At 45.3% G+C, this 15758-nt stretch overlaps 1 protein-coding gene across 3 annotated transcripts in view; it reads left to right on the forward strand.

Moving 5' to 3' along the window:
- LOC106585171 (G protein-coupled receptor kinase 5) overlaps positions 1-15513 on the forward strand; it is a 70671-nt gene extending 55158 nt beyond the window's left edge. For all 3 annotated transcript variants that reach the window (XM_014171085.3, XM_082968462.1, XM_045706638.2), the window contains exons 2-16: positions 3364-3459; positions 3881-3993; positions 6452-6529; positions 7816-7913; positions 8310-8402; positions 10298-10361; positions 10452-10592; positions 11219-11409; positions 11653-11690; positions 11814-11903; positions 12059-12267; positions 12718-12855; positions 13105-13242; positions 13418-13549; positions 13681-15513. In XM_014171085.3, the coding sequence (XP_014026560.1) occupies positions 3364-3459; positions 3881-3993; positions 6452-6529; positions 7816-7913; positions 8310-8402; positions 10298-10361; positions 10452-10592; positions 11219-11409; positions 11653-11690; positions 11814-11903; positions 12059-12267; positions 12718-12855; positions 13105-13242; positions 13418-13549; positions 13681-13764 (1703 nt within the window). In that variant the 3' untranslated portion in view covers positions 13765-15513. The remainder of the gene's footprint in view (positions 1-3363; positions 3460-3880; positions 3994-6451; positions 6530-7815; positions 7914-8309; positions 8403-10297; positions 10362-10451; positions 10593-11218; positions 11410-11652; positions 11691-11813; positions 11904-12058; positions 12268-12717; positions 12856-13104; positions 13243-13417; positions 13550-13680) is intronic.
- The last annotated feature ends 245 nt before the right edge of the window (positions 15514-15758 follow it).

A 15758-nucleotide genomic window follows, 5' to 3' on the forward strand; every position in this document is an offset into this window, starting at 1 on the left:
AGAAGAGACAGAAGAACACACAATATCACTACCTGAAAATGTATGATCTAAGTGATTTGATAGCTGGTATTCAGCAGTCATAAAAGTATGCCTTATTTACTTTGAAGAACTACTAAAATAGTGATTTTGTCAGACAGCATAGGCAGCAGCTCTATAGAGATGAGAATACGATTTGGAATTAAGTAATGGTCATCAAATTTAACAAATGTAATATACACAACTGAAATATTTTCTTCAAGTAAAGTGAGTAAATGATGGTTAATAAGTGATAAGCAGTAATGGGCAGTCACTACCATACAATATTCAAACCACGTAATGCATAGTGCATCTAATGTTTTAAAAAAAGAAATCGAACTGAAACCAAACCGACCTCAAAAAAGCACTTATCGCTCAGCACTAGTCTGCAAGGCTCTTTCTGACCTGGTTATTATTTTGAATGTTGTTTTTAATCTGTGAGGTGAATTCATGGCCGCCCCTCAACCCAATATTTAGTTTGGGCTCTTTTCGCTGAAAGTACTTGCATGCTTGTAATGTTCTAATATGTTCATCCCTGGTTCTGCTCTTTCTTAAGTCCTGTCAGCAAGTCAAATAGCACCGCCTGTATTCTTGGACGAGATTCTAAGACTGTCCGTTACTGCTAACAATTAACTGCACTGACATAGGTACTACTCGAGTTTGCCAAGCAGTTAAAATGCAGTTAAAAACACACACACACACACACACACACACACACACACACACACACACACACACACACACACACACACACACACACACACACACACACACACACACACACACACCTCTCTGTGGGAGCAGTCCTGAGCCTGTTTCTTCCTGTAGACTTTGTCCCTGTTTGTTTCAGTGGTGTGCACTGAAACAAACAGGGTTTCATTTGCCCACAGACACACTCTTGTTCATTGTGCTTTGATCAGTGTAGTAGAATTCAACATCTATTTATATGGTCCCTAGACATGTTTAGCTAAAACAATGTGGCAGATATGGTCCTCTAATTCTCTACAACAACTGATATACTAAATAAAAACACAATGCATTTGACTCCTGACAAGTGTGCACCGAATGAGTACAAACTCTGTTTAAATGCAGTACAGTTCAACAGCCCCAATTCAAATGCACCATCCTTTACTTCGTCCCAGATATGTGAATGCTGACCCAGAATGTATTTTCTCTACTAGGAAACAACAAGAAGGTTGTTAGTCTTGTTAACAAAACGTTTTAAACCTGTGACCTTAAATTATCCTAGGAGGAGGTAATTGATTGGTCAGTAGCAGGGAAAGAGGTCACTGATTGGCCATGAAAGCAGAAGTGGAGTTCAGTTACTGACCAGAAGTCAGCATGTAAATAGTGATGATTCCGTAGGGTCGAATCAGACGAGAGCGAGACTGAGAAATAGGGAGAGATTAAGACAGAGAGGACAAGAGCGAAAGGTAGGCGATTGAAGGAAAGAGACAGACTGTGAGCTAGAAGGAGTTGGAGGAAGGGAGCGACCGAGAGAGGAAGAGAGACAGTGTAGGTTAGATTCAGAGGGAGGAAGAAGGAGTATTGTGGTTAAGTACATATTGTGTTGAATTGAAAGACAGGGTGGAGGGCCACTATTTAGACATAACATCGACCTGAGATTGACCCTTCACAAGAAATAACCTCTTCTCTCCACTCAATGTCTACTTGTCTACTTATTCATTGTTCATTGTTTTACCCATTGAATCATAAAGGGGTGTATTTTTGTTCTCTGAGACGTTGTCTGAACGTAACTAGGGAAGTGCTCTGGGTAAAAATGTCACAGTTGGCCTCCCGAGTGGTGCAGTGGTCTAAGGCACTGCTTGGCAGTGCTAGCTGTGCCACTAGAGATCCTGGTTAGAGTCCAGGCTCTGTCGCAGCCGGGCGCGACCGGGAGACCCATGTGGCGGCGCACAATTGGCCCAGCGTCGTCCGGGTTAGGGGAGGGTTTTGCCGGCAGGGATGTTCTTGTCTAGCGACTCCTGTGGCAGGCCGGGCGCATTGTTCGCTGACACGGTCGCCAGGTGTACGGTGTTTCCTCCGACACATTGGTGCGGTTGGCTTCCGGGTTAAGCAGGCATTGTGTCAAGAAGCAGTGCGGCTTGGCTGGGTTGTGTTTCGGAGGACGCACGGCTCTCGACCTTCGCCTCTCCCCAGTTGTTCGTACGGAAGTTGCAGTGATGGGACAAGACTAACTACCAATTGGATATGAAATTGGTGAGAAAAAAAGTATATAAATAATAACCCCCCCCCCCCAATTAAAAAAAAAATTATAATAATGTCACAGTTACTGTTGCTAATACCCAATAGTCATTTTACAATGTTTAAGTTCAGGGTTAATAATTCAGTAATAGGTTTGACTTGTTGGAGTTATGTCTCCATTATATCCAATGGTTGGGGACCATGTGACCCAACCAGGAAAATCTCTGGGCCCTAGTTATGCTCGGAGTTGTTCCTGAAAGGCTTCCCTCTGCAAGGGTTCCACTACATAGCTTTTACCTATCCAGTCAATGTCAGATCAGTGAGGTGGGAGGGGAGGAGGCATGGCCATTATGTAACCCAGGCCAGACAGAGGCCTGAGGAGGTCTGTGGCAGCAGTCGGTGTGTGAGAAAGAGTTGGTGTTTAGTAAAGGGAAAGGGATGTGAAAGCTGCTAGAGCATTCACACACACAGTGAGAGGCAAACACATGACGTCCTTGTTGGAGCATTCCTCGATTATTGCTTAAAGATGTAGCTTTCTCTCTCGCTCTCTCTCTCTCTCTCTCTCTCTCTCTCCCTCACTCTCTCCATCTCTTTCTCTCCATCTCTCTCGTGTTAAGACATCCCGAGTGTGAGAAAGGGAAGGGGAAACCTATTGATCACTATCAACATTTCAGAATCAAACATGGCTAATCTTCTGATATTGATGAGTGTGTGTGTGCTGGGAATATATGCATGGTGATTCAGTATTATAGAATCTGCTTTGGCCAAGCTCTGTGTTCCGATGGGAATCTGACTGGCCGGGAAGTATTCTCTGTTACACACACACACACACACACACACACACACACACACACACACTGTTCTGCTTCGGGATGGCCACATTCCCCGGAGCATTACACAGAGGAAGAAAAGAAAACGGAGGAATAACAAGAGAGAAGGGATTTGAAGAGAAGTCGAGACGTTATGTAAAAAATGATACATGTACACGTTCAGAGCTATGAGCGGAAACAAATTTGTCAGTTGCAGAGCTCTCTCTCGCTCTCCTTTCTCACATACTGTTTCAGTATGTGCTTGTGCCTCTCTGAAATGGCTTTGTTCCTCTCATCCACTCATCCCTTCTTTTCTCTCTCTCTCTCTCTGTAGGTGGAGGAGGGAAGCGGAAAGGGAGGAGTAAGAAATGGAAGGAGATCCTTCGCTTCCCCCACATCAGCCAGTGCACTGAGCTGGGCAACAGCATCGGTATATTACTGGTGGTGTGCGTGTATAGTTTTACGATCCTAGTCGGGACCAGAAGTCCTCACAAGAATGGTAAAACAAGGACATTTTGACAATTGGGGACATTTCGCCGGTCCCCACAAGGAAAAAAAGCTATTTTAGAGTTAGAATTAGGGTTAGGGAAAATGGGATTTTGAATGTGATTCAAATCTTTGGTCCCCACAAGGATAGTAAAACAAACGGCTGTGTGTGGGTGCAAGTATTACATGTGTGTCATGCTGCTGCTGTGCTGTTAATGTATTGTAAGTGTTTGTAAACGTGCCTGGGTCTTTCCAAATGTGTGTGTTATTTCTACAGATAGGCCCAGATACTAGTTTGTGTGTGTGTGTGGTGTGTGTGTGTGTGTGTGTGTGTGTGTGTGTGTGTGTGTGTGTGTTTCTGGCAGATCGGGACTACATGAGCCTGTGTGAGAAGCAGCCCATCGGCAGACTGCTGTTCCGCCTGTACTGTGAGACCAGACCTGAATTGCTGCGATGCATCCACCTACTGGATGCCATGGTACACACACACACACACACACACACACACACACACACACACACACACACACACACACACTTCTAAATGCATTCACTTGGATTAAACAGTCATCCAAACAGCACTAATCATGTTCAGTTGACTGAGAGATTACAATCAAATTGAGTAGTGATTATAATAGCGGCCTCCTCCCTTTACTCTGTCTAGACACAGTGTCCCAGATTACAGGTTTTAGATGTGAAAATGCCTCTAATCGTCAGAGAAGAAACAATCCGAATCAAATGCCAATAGCATCCAGAAGCCAATGGTAACCAGAAGCCAATGGTAACCAGAAGCCAATAGTAACCCCCGAACTATCTCCCCCGTTTTCTTGTGTCTAGACGGAATGCCTCGCACATGACACATTTAAGTATTTTGAGTAAAGCCCAAAATATCACCGTAGGCATGTGACTGGACAGAATGAGAGGATTGTTTCTGGTCAGACCCCCTCCCGTTCTCACCCCTTCCCACCAACCTAAAAATGACCATCACACTCTGAGGGAAACTACCCTCGCCACACATGCGCACAAACAAGAATGGGTCAGCTGCAGATGCATTTTTGGAGAAAGATCTGAGGGTAATACAAGATTTTATGAGAGCGAACCTGTGAAAATAATGAAATTAGATATCACCCAAATACTCTTGTTGGGTCATTTGGAAAGTTGCTAAATTGATGGACGGGTAGGATCAATGTCCAAAGGAAATTTTGTGTGTTGTATTTTTTGTGAGTATGTCCATTTGCTTCTAATGTATGAACGAGGGTGTTTGTGAGGGAAAAGGGCACAATAGCTAGCGACAGAGAGAGAGGGAGAGATGTAACAGCAGAAGGAATGCGCCTGGGGGTCCCTGTGTTTCCTCTGACGTCAGTGCAGGAGGGAGGGGTGTATGTGCGATTGCTGCCGAATTATGATTGGCTATTGTTGGCAAGATACTGCATTGTAAGACAGACGCGCATACACACACACCACACACAGAATGAGCCACCCAATTGTTAGCCGAAGGGGTTAGCCGAAGGGAAATGGAGACGCCCCGTTGGCCTTTTGGCAGACTTTTTATTTATTTATCTATTTTTATTTAACCTTTATTTAACTAGGTAAGTCTTACACACACACACACACACACACACACACACAGGCCAGAGAAACAGATCTAATGGCAGAAGTCTGGCATTTTCACCCAACGCCTTTCTTTCTCTGTCTGTCTGTGTCTCAGAGCAGAGTAGACCGCTATAGTGGGCCACAGCCAGGGTCAGGAGAGAAACTCTAGGTGTTGGGGGGGATCTGGGGACGCTGGTCTGACACACTGTGACACTAAAGGACCTCATGGAATCCTGCCGTGTTGACTGTGGTTGCCAGGCAACACAGGGTCACATATGGGGTCCCAGGCAGCGTGTGTGTCAGAGAGAGAGAGTGTCTGTTAATAACAGATTGTGGGTTAAAGAGGTGTTTGTGTGTTTCAGGTCAGGTGGGCTAGTGGAGAGTCTTGTGTAAAGGCGCCCGCATACTAGGTTCGGTTTGATCCTAGCAGAACTCAGTTAGGCGACACGTCGATAAATCAAGAAATCTGTAATCAATTTCAACGTTTTTAGTCGCGCAATTTTACAACTAACTAAAATGTTTGGAGCAGTGTTTCTCAAGTGAAAAAAATTGCATGAAAACTGGTAGTCTCTCGTTGAATGACAACAAACACTTCATCCACTTGTCACCCCAGCCACAAAGTCAAAATTGACTATATCGTAAAAATCTATGTTGTGTGCTCGAACAGCCCCCCAAAAAACCTGACAAACACCAAAACAAACAAAAACGTCACAAGCTTTCATCATAATATATGCGCAAGCTGTTTTGACTGGGAAGCATGCGACAGGCTAAATCAAATCAAATTCTATTGGTCACATCCACATATTTAGCAGATGTTATTGCGGGTGTAGTGAAATGCTAATGAGGATAGAGAGGTGAGAGAATGATCAGGGAGTGAAGGATTAACAGACTATGCCACAACCCCTAGCAATGCTGTACCGCTCCGTGCTCTCTCACTCCTGGCTGATAAATACTGGAGCTGCTAAGGATATAGATAATGACTGATCATTTCAACTCAAGGCAGTCCATACTATGCTGGTCTAGTCGCATGCTGCATGTTTCCACAACACTGGTAGCCACACAATAATGTCATTCAAAACATGATCTCGTCCATACATTGCCCCTGATAATGGAATAGTATTGTATGTCCAGTCACACCCGGGTCGAAATAGTATGTGTTTTCTTTCAAATACTATATTTGCATACCCAGGATGCCAGTTGGATGCGGTTTGCACTTTTGGGACTATTCCATTGGTTGCATTATGCTGGGCAATATATTACGAGGGTGCATTGAGCAAATATTATTTGGAGCGATTGTTATATTACTATGTACTGTAAGTGTATAATGATGCTGTGTTCTTTAGGATGACTATGAGCTGGCGCCTGATGAGAAACGGAAAAGCAGAGGAGGTGAAATTATTGGGAAGTTCCTCACTAAACAGGTGAGTGAGTCTTTGTAGGAAGATTGATGAACGTAGGTAGGTGAACAACTGTTAGAGCGATATGTTTGTTTGTTTGTCAAATCCAAATCAAATTGCATTTGTCACATGCTTCGTAAGCGAACAGGTGTAGACTAACAGTGAAATGCTTACTTACATGCCTTTCCCATCAATACAGAGAGAAAATTTGAAAAGTAATAGAAAAATAATAATGCAAGGAATAAATCCACAATGAGTAACGGTAACTTGGCTATATACACGGGGTACCAGTACCGGGTCCATGTGCAGGGGTCCAAGGTAATTGAGGTAGATATGTGTCAGAGTAAGGCCCTAAATATTGTCAAAGACTCCAGCCACCCTAGTCATAGACTGTTCTCTCTGCTACCGCATGGCAAGCGGTACCGGAGCGCCAAGTCTATGTCCAAGAGGCTTCTAAACAGCTTCTACCCCCCCCCCAAGCCATAAGACTCCTGAACACCTAATCAAATGGCTACCCAGACTATTTGCATTGCACTCTTGATTTAAAAGAGTTAGTGAAAATGGGGGGGTTCAATGCAGATAGTTCGGGTACTATTTAGCAGTCTTATGGCTTGGGGTAGAAGATGTTCAGGTTCCTGTTGGTTCCACACTTGGTGCATCGTACTGCCATGCGGGAGCAGAGAGAACAATGTATGACTTGGGTGGCTGGAGTCTTTGACAATTTTTAGGTCCTTCCTCTGACACCGCCTGGTATAGAGGTCCTGGATGGCAGAGAGCTTAACCCCCCCAGTAATGTACTGGACTGTACTCGCTACCCTCTGTAGCGCCTTGCGGTCGGATGCCAAGCAGTTACCATACCAGGCGGTGATACAGCCAGTCAAGATGCTTTCAGTGGGACAGCTGTAGAACTTTTTGAGGAGCTGAGGGCCCGTGCCAAATCTTTTCAGCTTCTTGAGGGGGAAGAGGCGTTGTTGTGCCTTCTTCACGACTGTGTTGGTGTGTGTGTGTGTGTGTGTGTACCATGTTAGTTCCTTAGTGATGTGGATACAGAGGAACTTGAAGCTCTCGACCCGCTCCACTACAGCCTTGTTGATATAGATTGGGGCGTGCTCGGGCCCTCCGTTTGTTGTACTCCACGATCAGCCCCTTTGTCTTGCTGACATTGAGGGAGAGGTTGCGGTCCTGGCAACACACTGCCAGGTCTCTGACCTCTCTGACCTCATCGTCGTCAGTGATCAGGCCTACCCTACTAATTCCCGTGTGTGTGTGTGTGTGTGTGTGTGTGTGTGTGTGCGTGTGCGTGTGTGTAGTCATCAGAGTGTGTGGAGGCAGCAGAGAGCCTTGCTGAGCAGTGTAGAGAGAACCTGGAGCTTCACCCCTGCAAGGAGATCTTCAGCGACTGTCGCAAGTAAGGGAATCTTTCTTTGGTCCTTTTTGTCAACTATGATATTCTTATTAAGAAACAGCTTGACCTTAGCTTCTCGCTAGCCTCGTCCCATACTCAATATGCCGAAGCCAACTCTTCTATCATTTCTATCAAGTTGCTGGCTTTCGAAGCGTCAAAAGTGACTTTGATTAGCACACTGGTAACAGTGGGAGAACTGAAGTGGTTGGTGTACCAGGTGTATATGCAATGTGTGCAAGAGACTGGGGATGAGGTTGCATAAAACAATGAAGGAACACAGAGAGGAGTTGGCTAAAGCACAAACACACTGGACCCCCAGCTGGCTTACCTCTTACTGTAACTGAAGCTGTTGTCTTTTGTCTCAAGCTTTAACCTTTTTGTTTGTTGTCTGTTCTTTAGGGCTCTCCATGACTACCTGAGACGAGCTCCCTTCTCTGACTACCAAAACAGCATGTACTTTGACCGTTTCCTACAGTGGAAGATGCTAGAGAGGTGAGTGCTGCTTAAACTCCTACAAAATCGAACAGAAACGAATGTTTTTAGTGGTTATTGAATGGCACGGTGCTGGCTTGGGGTCCACGCACCTCATTTTTCAACGATGATGTAGCCTACCAAAAAGCAAAGTAAAAGCATTCTTTAAAGCTGAGATCCGCGATAGGCACGACGGCGTCACTGGCCGCCCCAGGCGCTTTTGTTATTTTTACGAGGAAATGAGCATCCAGCATGGTGGTAAACAAAATCCCAGTACATACTATGTTGTTCTATCGCGTGTGCAATGATTTCTCTGAAGAAGAAGAAAACTGTGAATGTTGTTTAAACCATCTTTGTTGTTGTAATACGGCAATGGGTTCCAGCTTTAACGCCATGTAACATGGGAAAATGTATATATAATATGATATATTATTTAATTAAACCCGGCAATTAGTCTGAGCTGGTGCTTCTGATCTTAAAAAGCACTGTCCAGCTGTCTGTCGCTATACCCCCTTGAGGGGCCCGCTGGCCTGGGACTGGAAGCAAATCGAGGGAAAAACACATTCTAAAGAGCCTTCTGCTGCGAGCGGGTTGCATGTGACAGAGGGAAAAATCTAAAGATGCCTTACTAGGATGGGTTGCTAATATGACTAGGACTGTGCCTTTGGCTTCTGGACCATGAAGGAAAGTTGATGTGGAAACGAATTGGAACAGGAGAGAAATGCTGGTTTCAATAGCGTATTGACGGAGTCTTGATGAAATAATTCCCATTTCTAAGTTTGGATTTTGGCTAGGCCACTTTTTTGAATCAATAGGCTACGAAGTAAAACATCAATATTGCAACGAAGTACCTGTTTTCAACATGCAGACTGCCTACCGCTCAGATTGTAGGCCTAATAACTTCCAATCTGCTTAATATTAAGAGGACTTAAATAATAAATATAGTAGATATCCTCTTTCAGTGGACATCAGCACTCTGTGATCACCCGCGATTCCACGTAGAAATGTTGTGCGTCCACTGGGCTTCATGAGAACATGTTTGAGGAGCTGTGAGTGTGAGCTGTCGCTGCGTGCTCAAACTAGGCTCGATATGCGGTAGAGAGCTCTGTTACCCGACCCGAGCCCGACGGGCCCGACATTAATCATCGGGTTAGGGCCGGGTAGGGTATCACTAAATTGATCACTAACATATTTATAGCTGACCTATTTGCTCGTGCTCTGCTACTCGATACAGCCATATCATAACATGGTGTCAGAAGCGCTTCCACCTCGTCAAATATAAGACGGGAGATATGATTTAACGGAAAATAATAATATTCGCTGACGGCTAACTGCGGTCTCAGCAGAGGAGCCCAAGTGGAGCCGTTGCTATGGATACTCACAGACTTGGAGCCACCATGAGCAGAACACATGCAGAGTGAGCAAGGAGCGAGTGATGGACAGAGAGAAGAAGCTAATGGATTTACTACTGGAGGAAGTTATTTCTCATTTCGGGCCGGGCCGGACCTTAAATTTGTCAGAAGCGATCGGGCCTGGGTAGGGTAGGGTAGGGGGCATGGGTAGGACTTAAAATTGATGCCCGTACAGGGCTCTGGTATGCGGTGCGCGTCTGATAAAATAAGATACATGACAAACGAATGAAAATACACACACGCCAATTTAGTTCCATTCAGTTATGCTAATTGACCTATAGCTAGACCGGTAACCATGACAGGTAAAAAAAAATATGTTTTGCAGACTAACCGTTAACATCTCCTAGTGATGATGCCTAATTTGCGTTTATCATAGGCCATATCAGCTATGAATTGAATTGATTTGGTCAGAAGGGCCCCTCGAGAGCACCCCGTCCCCTATGTGCTTAGACTCTCTAGCTCTATGCCTGGTACTATGTTATTTACTATGTGATGCGTTTTCAGACAGCCAATAACTAAAGACACGTTTCGACAGTACCGAGTACTGGGGAAGGGAGGATTCGGAGAGGTGAGGCACAATTTTCCATTTAGAGAATTATTAGAGAATTGGGTGTGTGAGATGAACTGGCCTATGATATAGTACTTTGTGTTCTCTCAGGTGTGTGCGTGCCAGGTGCGAGCCACAGGGAAGATGTATGCCTGCAAGAAGCTGGAGAAGAAGAGAATTAAGAAGAGGAAAGGAGAGTCCATGGCCCTTAACGAGAAACAAATACTAGAGAAGGTCAACAGCAGATTTGTTGTGAGTCGCTTCTTATTATTTGGATACATGACCACGCAATACATGTACACACACTTTCACTTTATTCTCTCTCTCTCATCAATCTCTCTCTCTCGTGTCTCTCTCTCTCTCTCTCTCTCTCGTCTCTCTCTCGTCTCTCTCTCTCTCCTCTCTCTCTCTCTCGTCTCTCTCTCTCTCTCGTCTCTCTCTCGTCAATCTCTCTCTCTCGTCTCTCTCTCGTCAATCTCTCTCTCGTCAATCTCTCTCTCTCGTCAATCTCTCTCTCGTCAATCTCTCTCTCTCTCTCGTCAATCTCTCTCTCTCTCGTCAATCGTTCTCTCTCGTCAATCGCTCTCTCGCTCGTCAATCTTTCTCTCGTCAATCTCTCTCTGTCTCTCTCGTCAATCTCTCTCTCGTCAATCTCTCTCGTCAATCTCCTCTCGTCAATCTCTCTCTCTCTCTCTTGTCAATCGTTCTCTCTCTCTCGTCAATCGCTCTCTCTCTCGTCAATTTCTCTCTCTGCCTCTCTAATCAATCTCTCTCTCGCTCGTCAATCTCTCTCTCGTCAATCTCTCTCTCTCTCTGTCTCTCTCGTCAATCTCTCTCTCTCTCTCATATCAATCTCTCTCTCATATCAATCTATCTAGGTGAGTTTAGCATATGCCTATGAGACCAAAGATGCTCTGTGTCTGGTGCTGACCTTAATGAATGGAGGAGATCTGAAGTTCCACATCTACAGCATGGGGACTCCAGGCTTTGAGAAGGACAGGGTCCAGTTCTATGCTGCCCAGATCTGCTGCGGCCTGGACCACCTACACCAGGAATCCATCGTCTACAGGTGGCAGCTTTTTATCATAGCACCTCAGTTTCCCTTAACACAGATCTAGGTTCACATTGCAACAGATCTAGGATCAGATAGGGGCAACTACCTACTCCTACCTTTAGCAAAATTAGCAGTGGATTCTTCTGATTGTCATTCACTATACCAATGTCTCCCGAGATCACATGATGTCAACACATGATGTATTGGTTTTAGTCCCAATGTCAAATGCCCCAAATTAACTTTTTTTCTTTTTTTCAGGGATTTAAAACCAGAGAATATTCTATTAGATGATAATGGTGAGTTGCCCTTACTACTGTACAGTAGCCTAACTACTGGGATTGTGTATTTGAACTCAAGAGAGGCTCTCTGTTAAATAGGACTGATCTTTGACCCCTGACCTCTCTGCTCCTGTGCTGTAGGACACATCCGGATATCAGATCTAGGCCTGGCCATCAAAGTGCCTGAAGGGGACCCCATACGAGGCAGAGTGGGAACAGTGGGTTACATGGGTAAGCCACCTTACCTTCATATGTTATTACCACACATTAAAATTCATTTCCAATGCATCGGAATACAATAATCGTCAAACAAAAACCTGACACATTTTCTTACCATACAAAGAAGACATTATCATTAAACCTGTTGTACTGTGCTGTGTGTGTAGCTCCGGAGGTGATCAACAACGAGCGCTATGGGATGAGTCCAGATTGGTGGGGGCTGGGATGTCTCATCTACGAGATGACCGCCGGACGCTCACCCTTCCGCGCACGTAAAGAACGAGTGAAGAGGGAAGAGGTGGAGAAGAGGGTGCAGGAGGGAGAGGAGGAGTACAGCGACAAGTTTACAGAGGACACCCAGGCCATCTGTAGAGTGGTGAGAGCCCATTGATTGATTGACAAGACGTTGGCCTAGTTAGTGTCATCAGGAACTGCACACTGTATTTGGCCGTCACCCTGAGTAGCTGATCTCATGATATTTGAAAATGACTGACTGTACATTCTATCATCTCTCCCCGTCTTTCTCTCTCTCCCGCCCCCGTCTTTCTCTCTCTCTCTCCCGCCCCCGTCTTTCTCTCTCTCTCTCCCGCCCCCGTCTTTCTCTCTCTCCTGCCCTCGTCTCGCTCTCTCTCGCCCTCGTCTCGCTCTCTCTCTCTCTCCCCGGTCTCGCTCTCTCTCTCTCTCCCCGGTCTCGCTCTCTCTCTCTCTCCCCGGTCTCGCTCTCGCCTGCCCCGTCTCGCTCTCTCTCTCTCTTTCCCGTCTCGTCTCTCTCTCTCTCCCCCGTCGCTCTCTCTCCCCCTCTCTTTCTCTCCCCCTCTCTCTCCAGCTGTTGACCAAAGATCCTAAGCAGAGGCTGGGCTGTACAGCGGGGGGGTCAACAGGGGTGAAAGCTCACTGCTTCTTCAGGAACATCAACTTTAAGAGACTAGAGGCAGGCATCCAGGAGCCCTCCTTTGTACCTGATGTAAGTAGAGGAGGATGGCAATTCTTGTCCTGCTTCAGCTCTAGAAACAACACCAGGAAGTGTTTTAATATGGGAACCAACCAACTGTTCCAATTGTTTCAATCAGTTACATTCATGAATGTGTGAATATGTTATTTAGACCAGGGATCATGACCTCTACTCCAAATGAAGACTTTCATACTTCTTCCTCTGCCCTCCATCTGGATCTTCTCCCTCTTTTCCGCTGTGCTTTTCTTCTCTCTCTCTCAGCCCCGGGCGGTGTACTGTAAGGATGTGTTGGACATTGAGCAGTTCTCTACAGTCAAGGGAGTAAATCTGGACCAAACCGACAACGACTTCTACTTCAAATTCTCTACAGGCTGCGTGTCCATCCCATGGCAGCACGAGGTGGGTGAACTAACTGGGACGTCTTTCCCTCTCCTCTGGCCTCTTCTGAGAGGTAGTCTGCAAGGTAACCTGAAAGACTGAATAATTGGTGGTCTTGTCAGTCAGTGGCAGTCAAATACTGTCCTTACATCATCTCTCTCTCTGTCTCTATCTCTCTGTCTCTGTGTGTGTATAGATGATAGACACAGAGTGTTTCAGTGATCTGAATGTGTTCGGGCCCCAGGGGACAAGACCCCCAGATCTGGACTGGAACACGCCCCCCGAGCCTCCCCGACGCAGCCTGCTGGACAGGATCTTCAGGAGACACGTGAGGACACACACACACACACACACATACACCAACATTCTCAGTCTCACACAGAGTTTACACTACACAGTTACATCCACACACTGATACTGAGATGACACAAACTCCCTTTCTCTCTCTCCACCTTCCAGCACCCCGAGGTTTCCATCGCCAACAGTCGCGTGTCTTCCTGCAGTGTGAACTCAGTGGACTCCATGTCAAACTCTGCCCCCTAGTGGCCATGGCTCTGTGTGGCGCCACACACAGACAGAGGAGGAGCCGGAAGGATCTTCTCACTGCTGATTGGTTTACACCTGGCCTGACCAGCTGTCAGTCTTCCGGAGGCACCCAAGCCCATGGTCAGTCTAGGTTAATGCTGACCATGACCCTGGCCTGAGACCCATGGGGAATTATTGGAGGGACGTTCAATAACGCAAAGACGTTTTGAAAACAATGCTCAGACACTTCACTTACCTTCAGGATCGCTGGAGTAGAGACGAGCCACTGACGGTGTTGATGAATAAGAAAAAACGAGCTAATTCAGGGGATCCACTGTCTGAGAAAGACCACAGGAAATACAAGATGGGGTCTTTGTGGTTGCTGTTTTTTTTATTTTTAAAGAAATCGAATTCTTTGCATAAATTCACATTCACACTCAAATGCACTCTCTGTTCATTTATTCCTCTCTTCCCCCCCTCCCCCTCTCTCTTTTTGTCTCTTTCTCCTTTTCCCCTCCCTCTCCTCTAATCACTTCTAAACATACATGCAACCAACAACATAACCAACCTCAAGACACAATGTGCATATTGCCTTGTATACCCTCAGGCCAAAGATATAGTTCAGTTATGTATTTGTGTTATTGTTGCCGTATTAGTTTTGGAGGAGGAAGGGGGATTTGCCTGGTCTTTATTCAATCACATATTAAACTTGAGTCAGCAGCTATGCTACACCTAAGTCACAATCAAACATGTGTTTGCATACAACAGGCTGCCCCCCCCCTCCCCACGCACACACACACAACTGTGGCATTAGAATTGTAACTACAATACTTGTCTTGTTTTCTGCACTTTTCCCCAAAGAGTGCACCACCGCACTCCGTTGACCTTGAGAAAAGGGAGATTTGTCAAACCAATAAGCCACCATTTATACGTTTTACAGTAAAGATGTTATTGCTTTACCTCAGACATTAAAGTAATATTACTGTGATGTAAACTTTGTAATATCCATTGAGCCAGTGCTGTTTTGTGTTTGTGTTGCCATCACGACCATGGGTGCATCTCGATAGTCTCAATGGGGGGGGGGGGGTTTCTCTCCTTTTCTTCATCTGCGCTGATCCTAAAGGAAAGGTGAGGAATCCTGGAAGATATGACCTTTTTCTACAGGAAATGAGTTTTAACCAATCCAGTGCAGGAAAGATGAAAGAAAGGAGAGGAAGCCGTGTTAGACTATTGAGGTTCCTGGGCTCTGGTAGAGTAATTGGTAAAGGGACCACATGTCACCTCACAATGGGAAGCCTTCCAACACACTCTAACAAACGGGAAGAACAGCTTTGGTTTTGAAATTTGATGTCTTATTTTAAGGACGAATAAATATTTACAGTAAACAATTGTACTTACACGTTTAGTCTTGGCCAGTTATTATTTTATTCGTAAATAATGTCACAAATTGAAAATCAGAAGTGCCTCTTTAGCCTGATCTCCTAGACGACTCGCACACAAATGTTTGCACTTTGTTTCTCTCATGATCGATTTGTTTCTTTATGACACACACACACACACTGTATTTGGCTGGTGGTGGAGGCTGGGAAGTGAGGAGAGAGAGGATAAGGAGATGAAAGGGGAGAATAGAAGGAGAGAACGAGAGATGATCTCTTCCTGCTATTGTTGTACATTACAGTGCTGAGTGTACAGAATGTAAAGCCAAACCCACTGTGCTCTGCAGCTCCGAATAAATAAACCCTGTGCTGCCTTAGCACCTCTGTACCATCTGTGTTTCATGTCTGTCTGTGTAGCAAATACAAGAGTCAGGGCATTCTCATACGGATGGATCGATACAAGAGTAATTAGTTTCATAATAACATTTCCACAAGATTATTGATACCATTTTCAATTTATGGGCCGGTTTCATAGTCCCAGATAATAGTAATCCAAAAGCAGGCCAAATTCAGTATAAATACATTTGAACGGTTGATTGAAAGGAAAGTTTTTGCTAGGAGTTGAATTTGTCTAAA

Source organism: Salmo salar, chromosome 24, assembly GCF_965601325.2.
Source record: "Salmo salar chromosome 24, fSalSal1, whole genome shotgun sequence".
Lineage (NCBI taxonomy): Eukaryota > Metazoa > Chordata > Actinopteri > Salmoniformes > Salmonidae > Salmo > Salmo salar.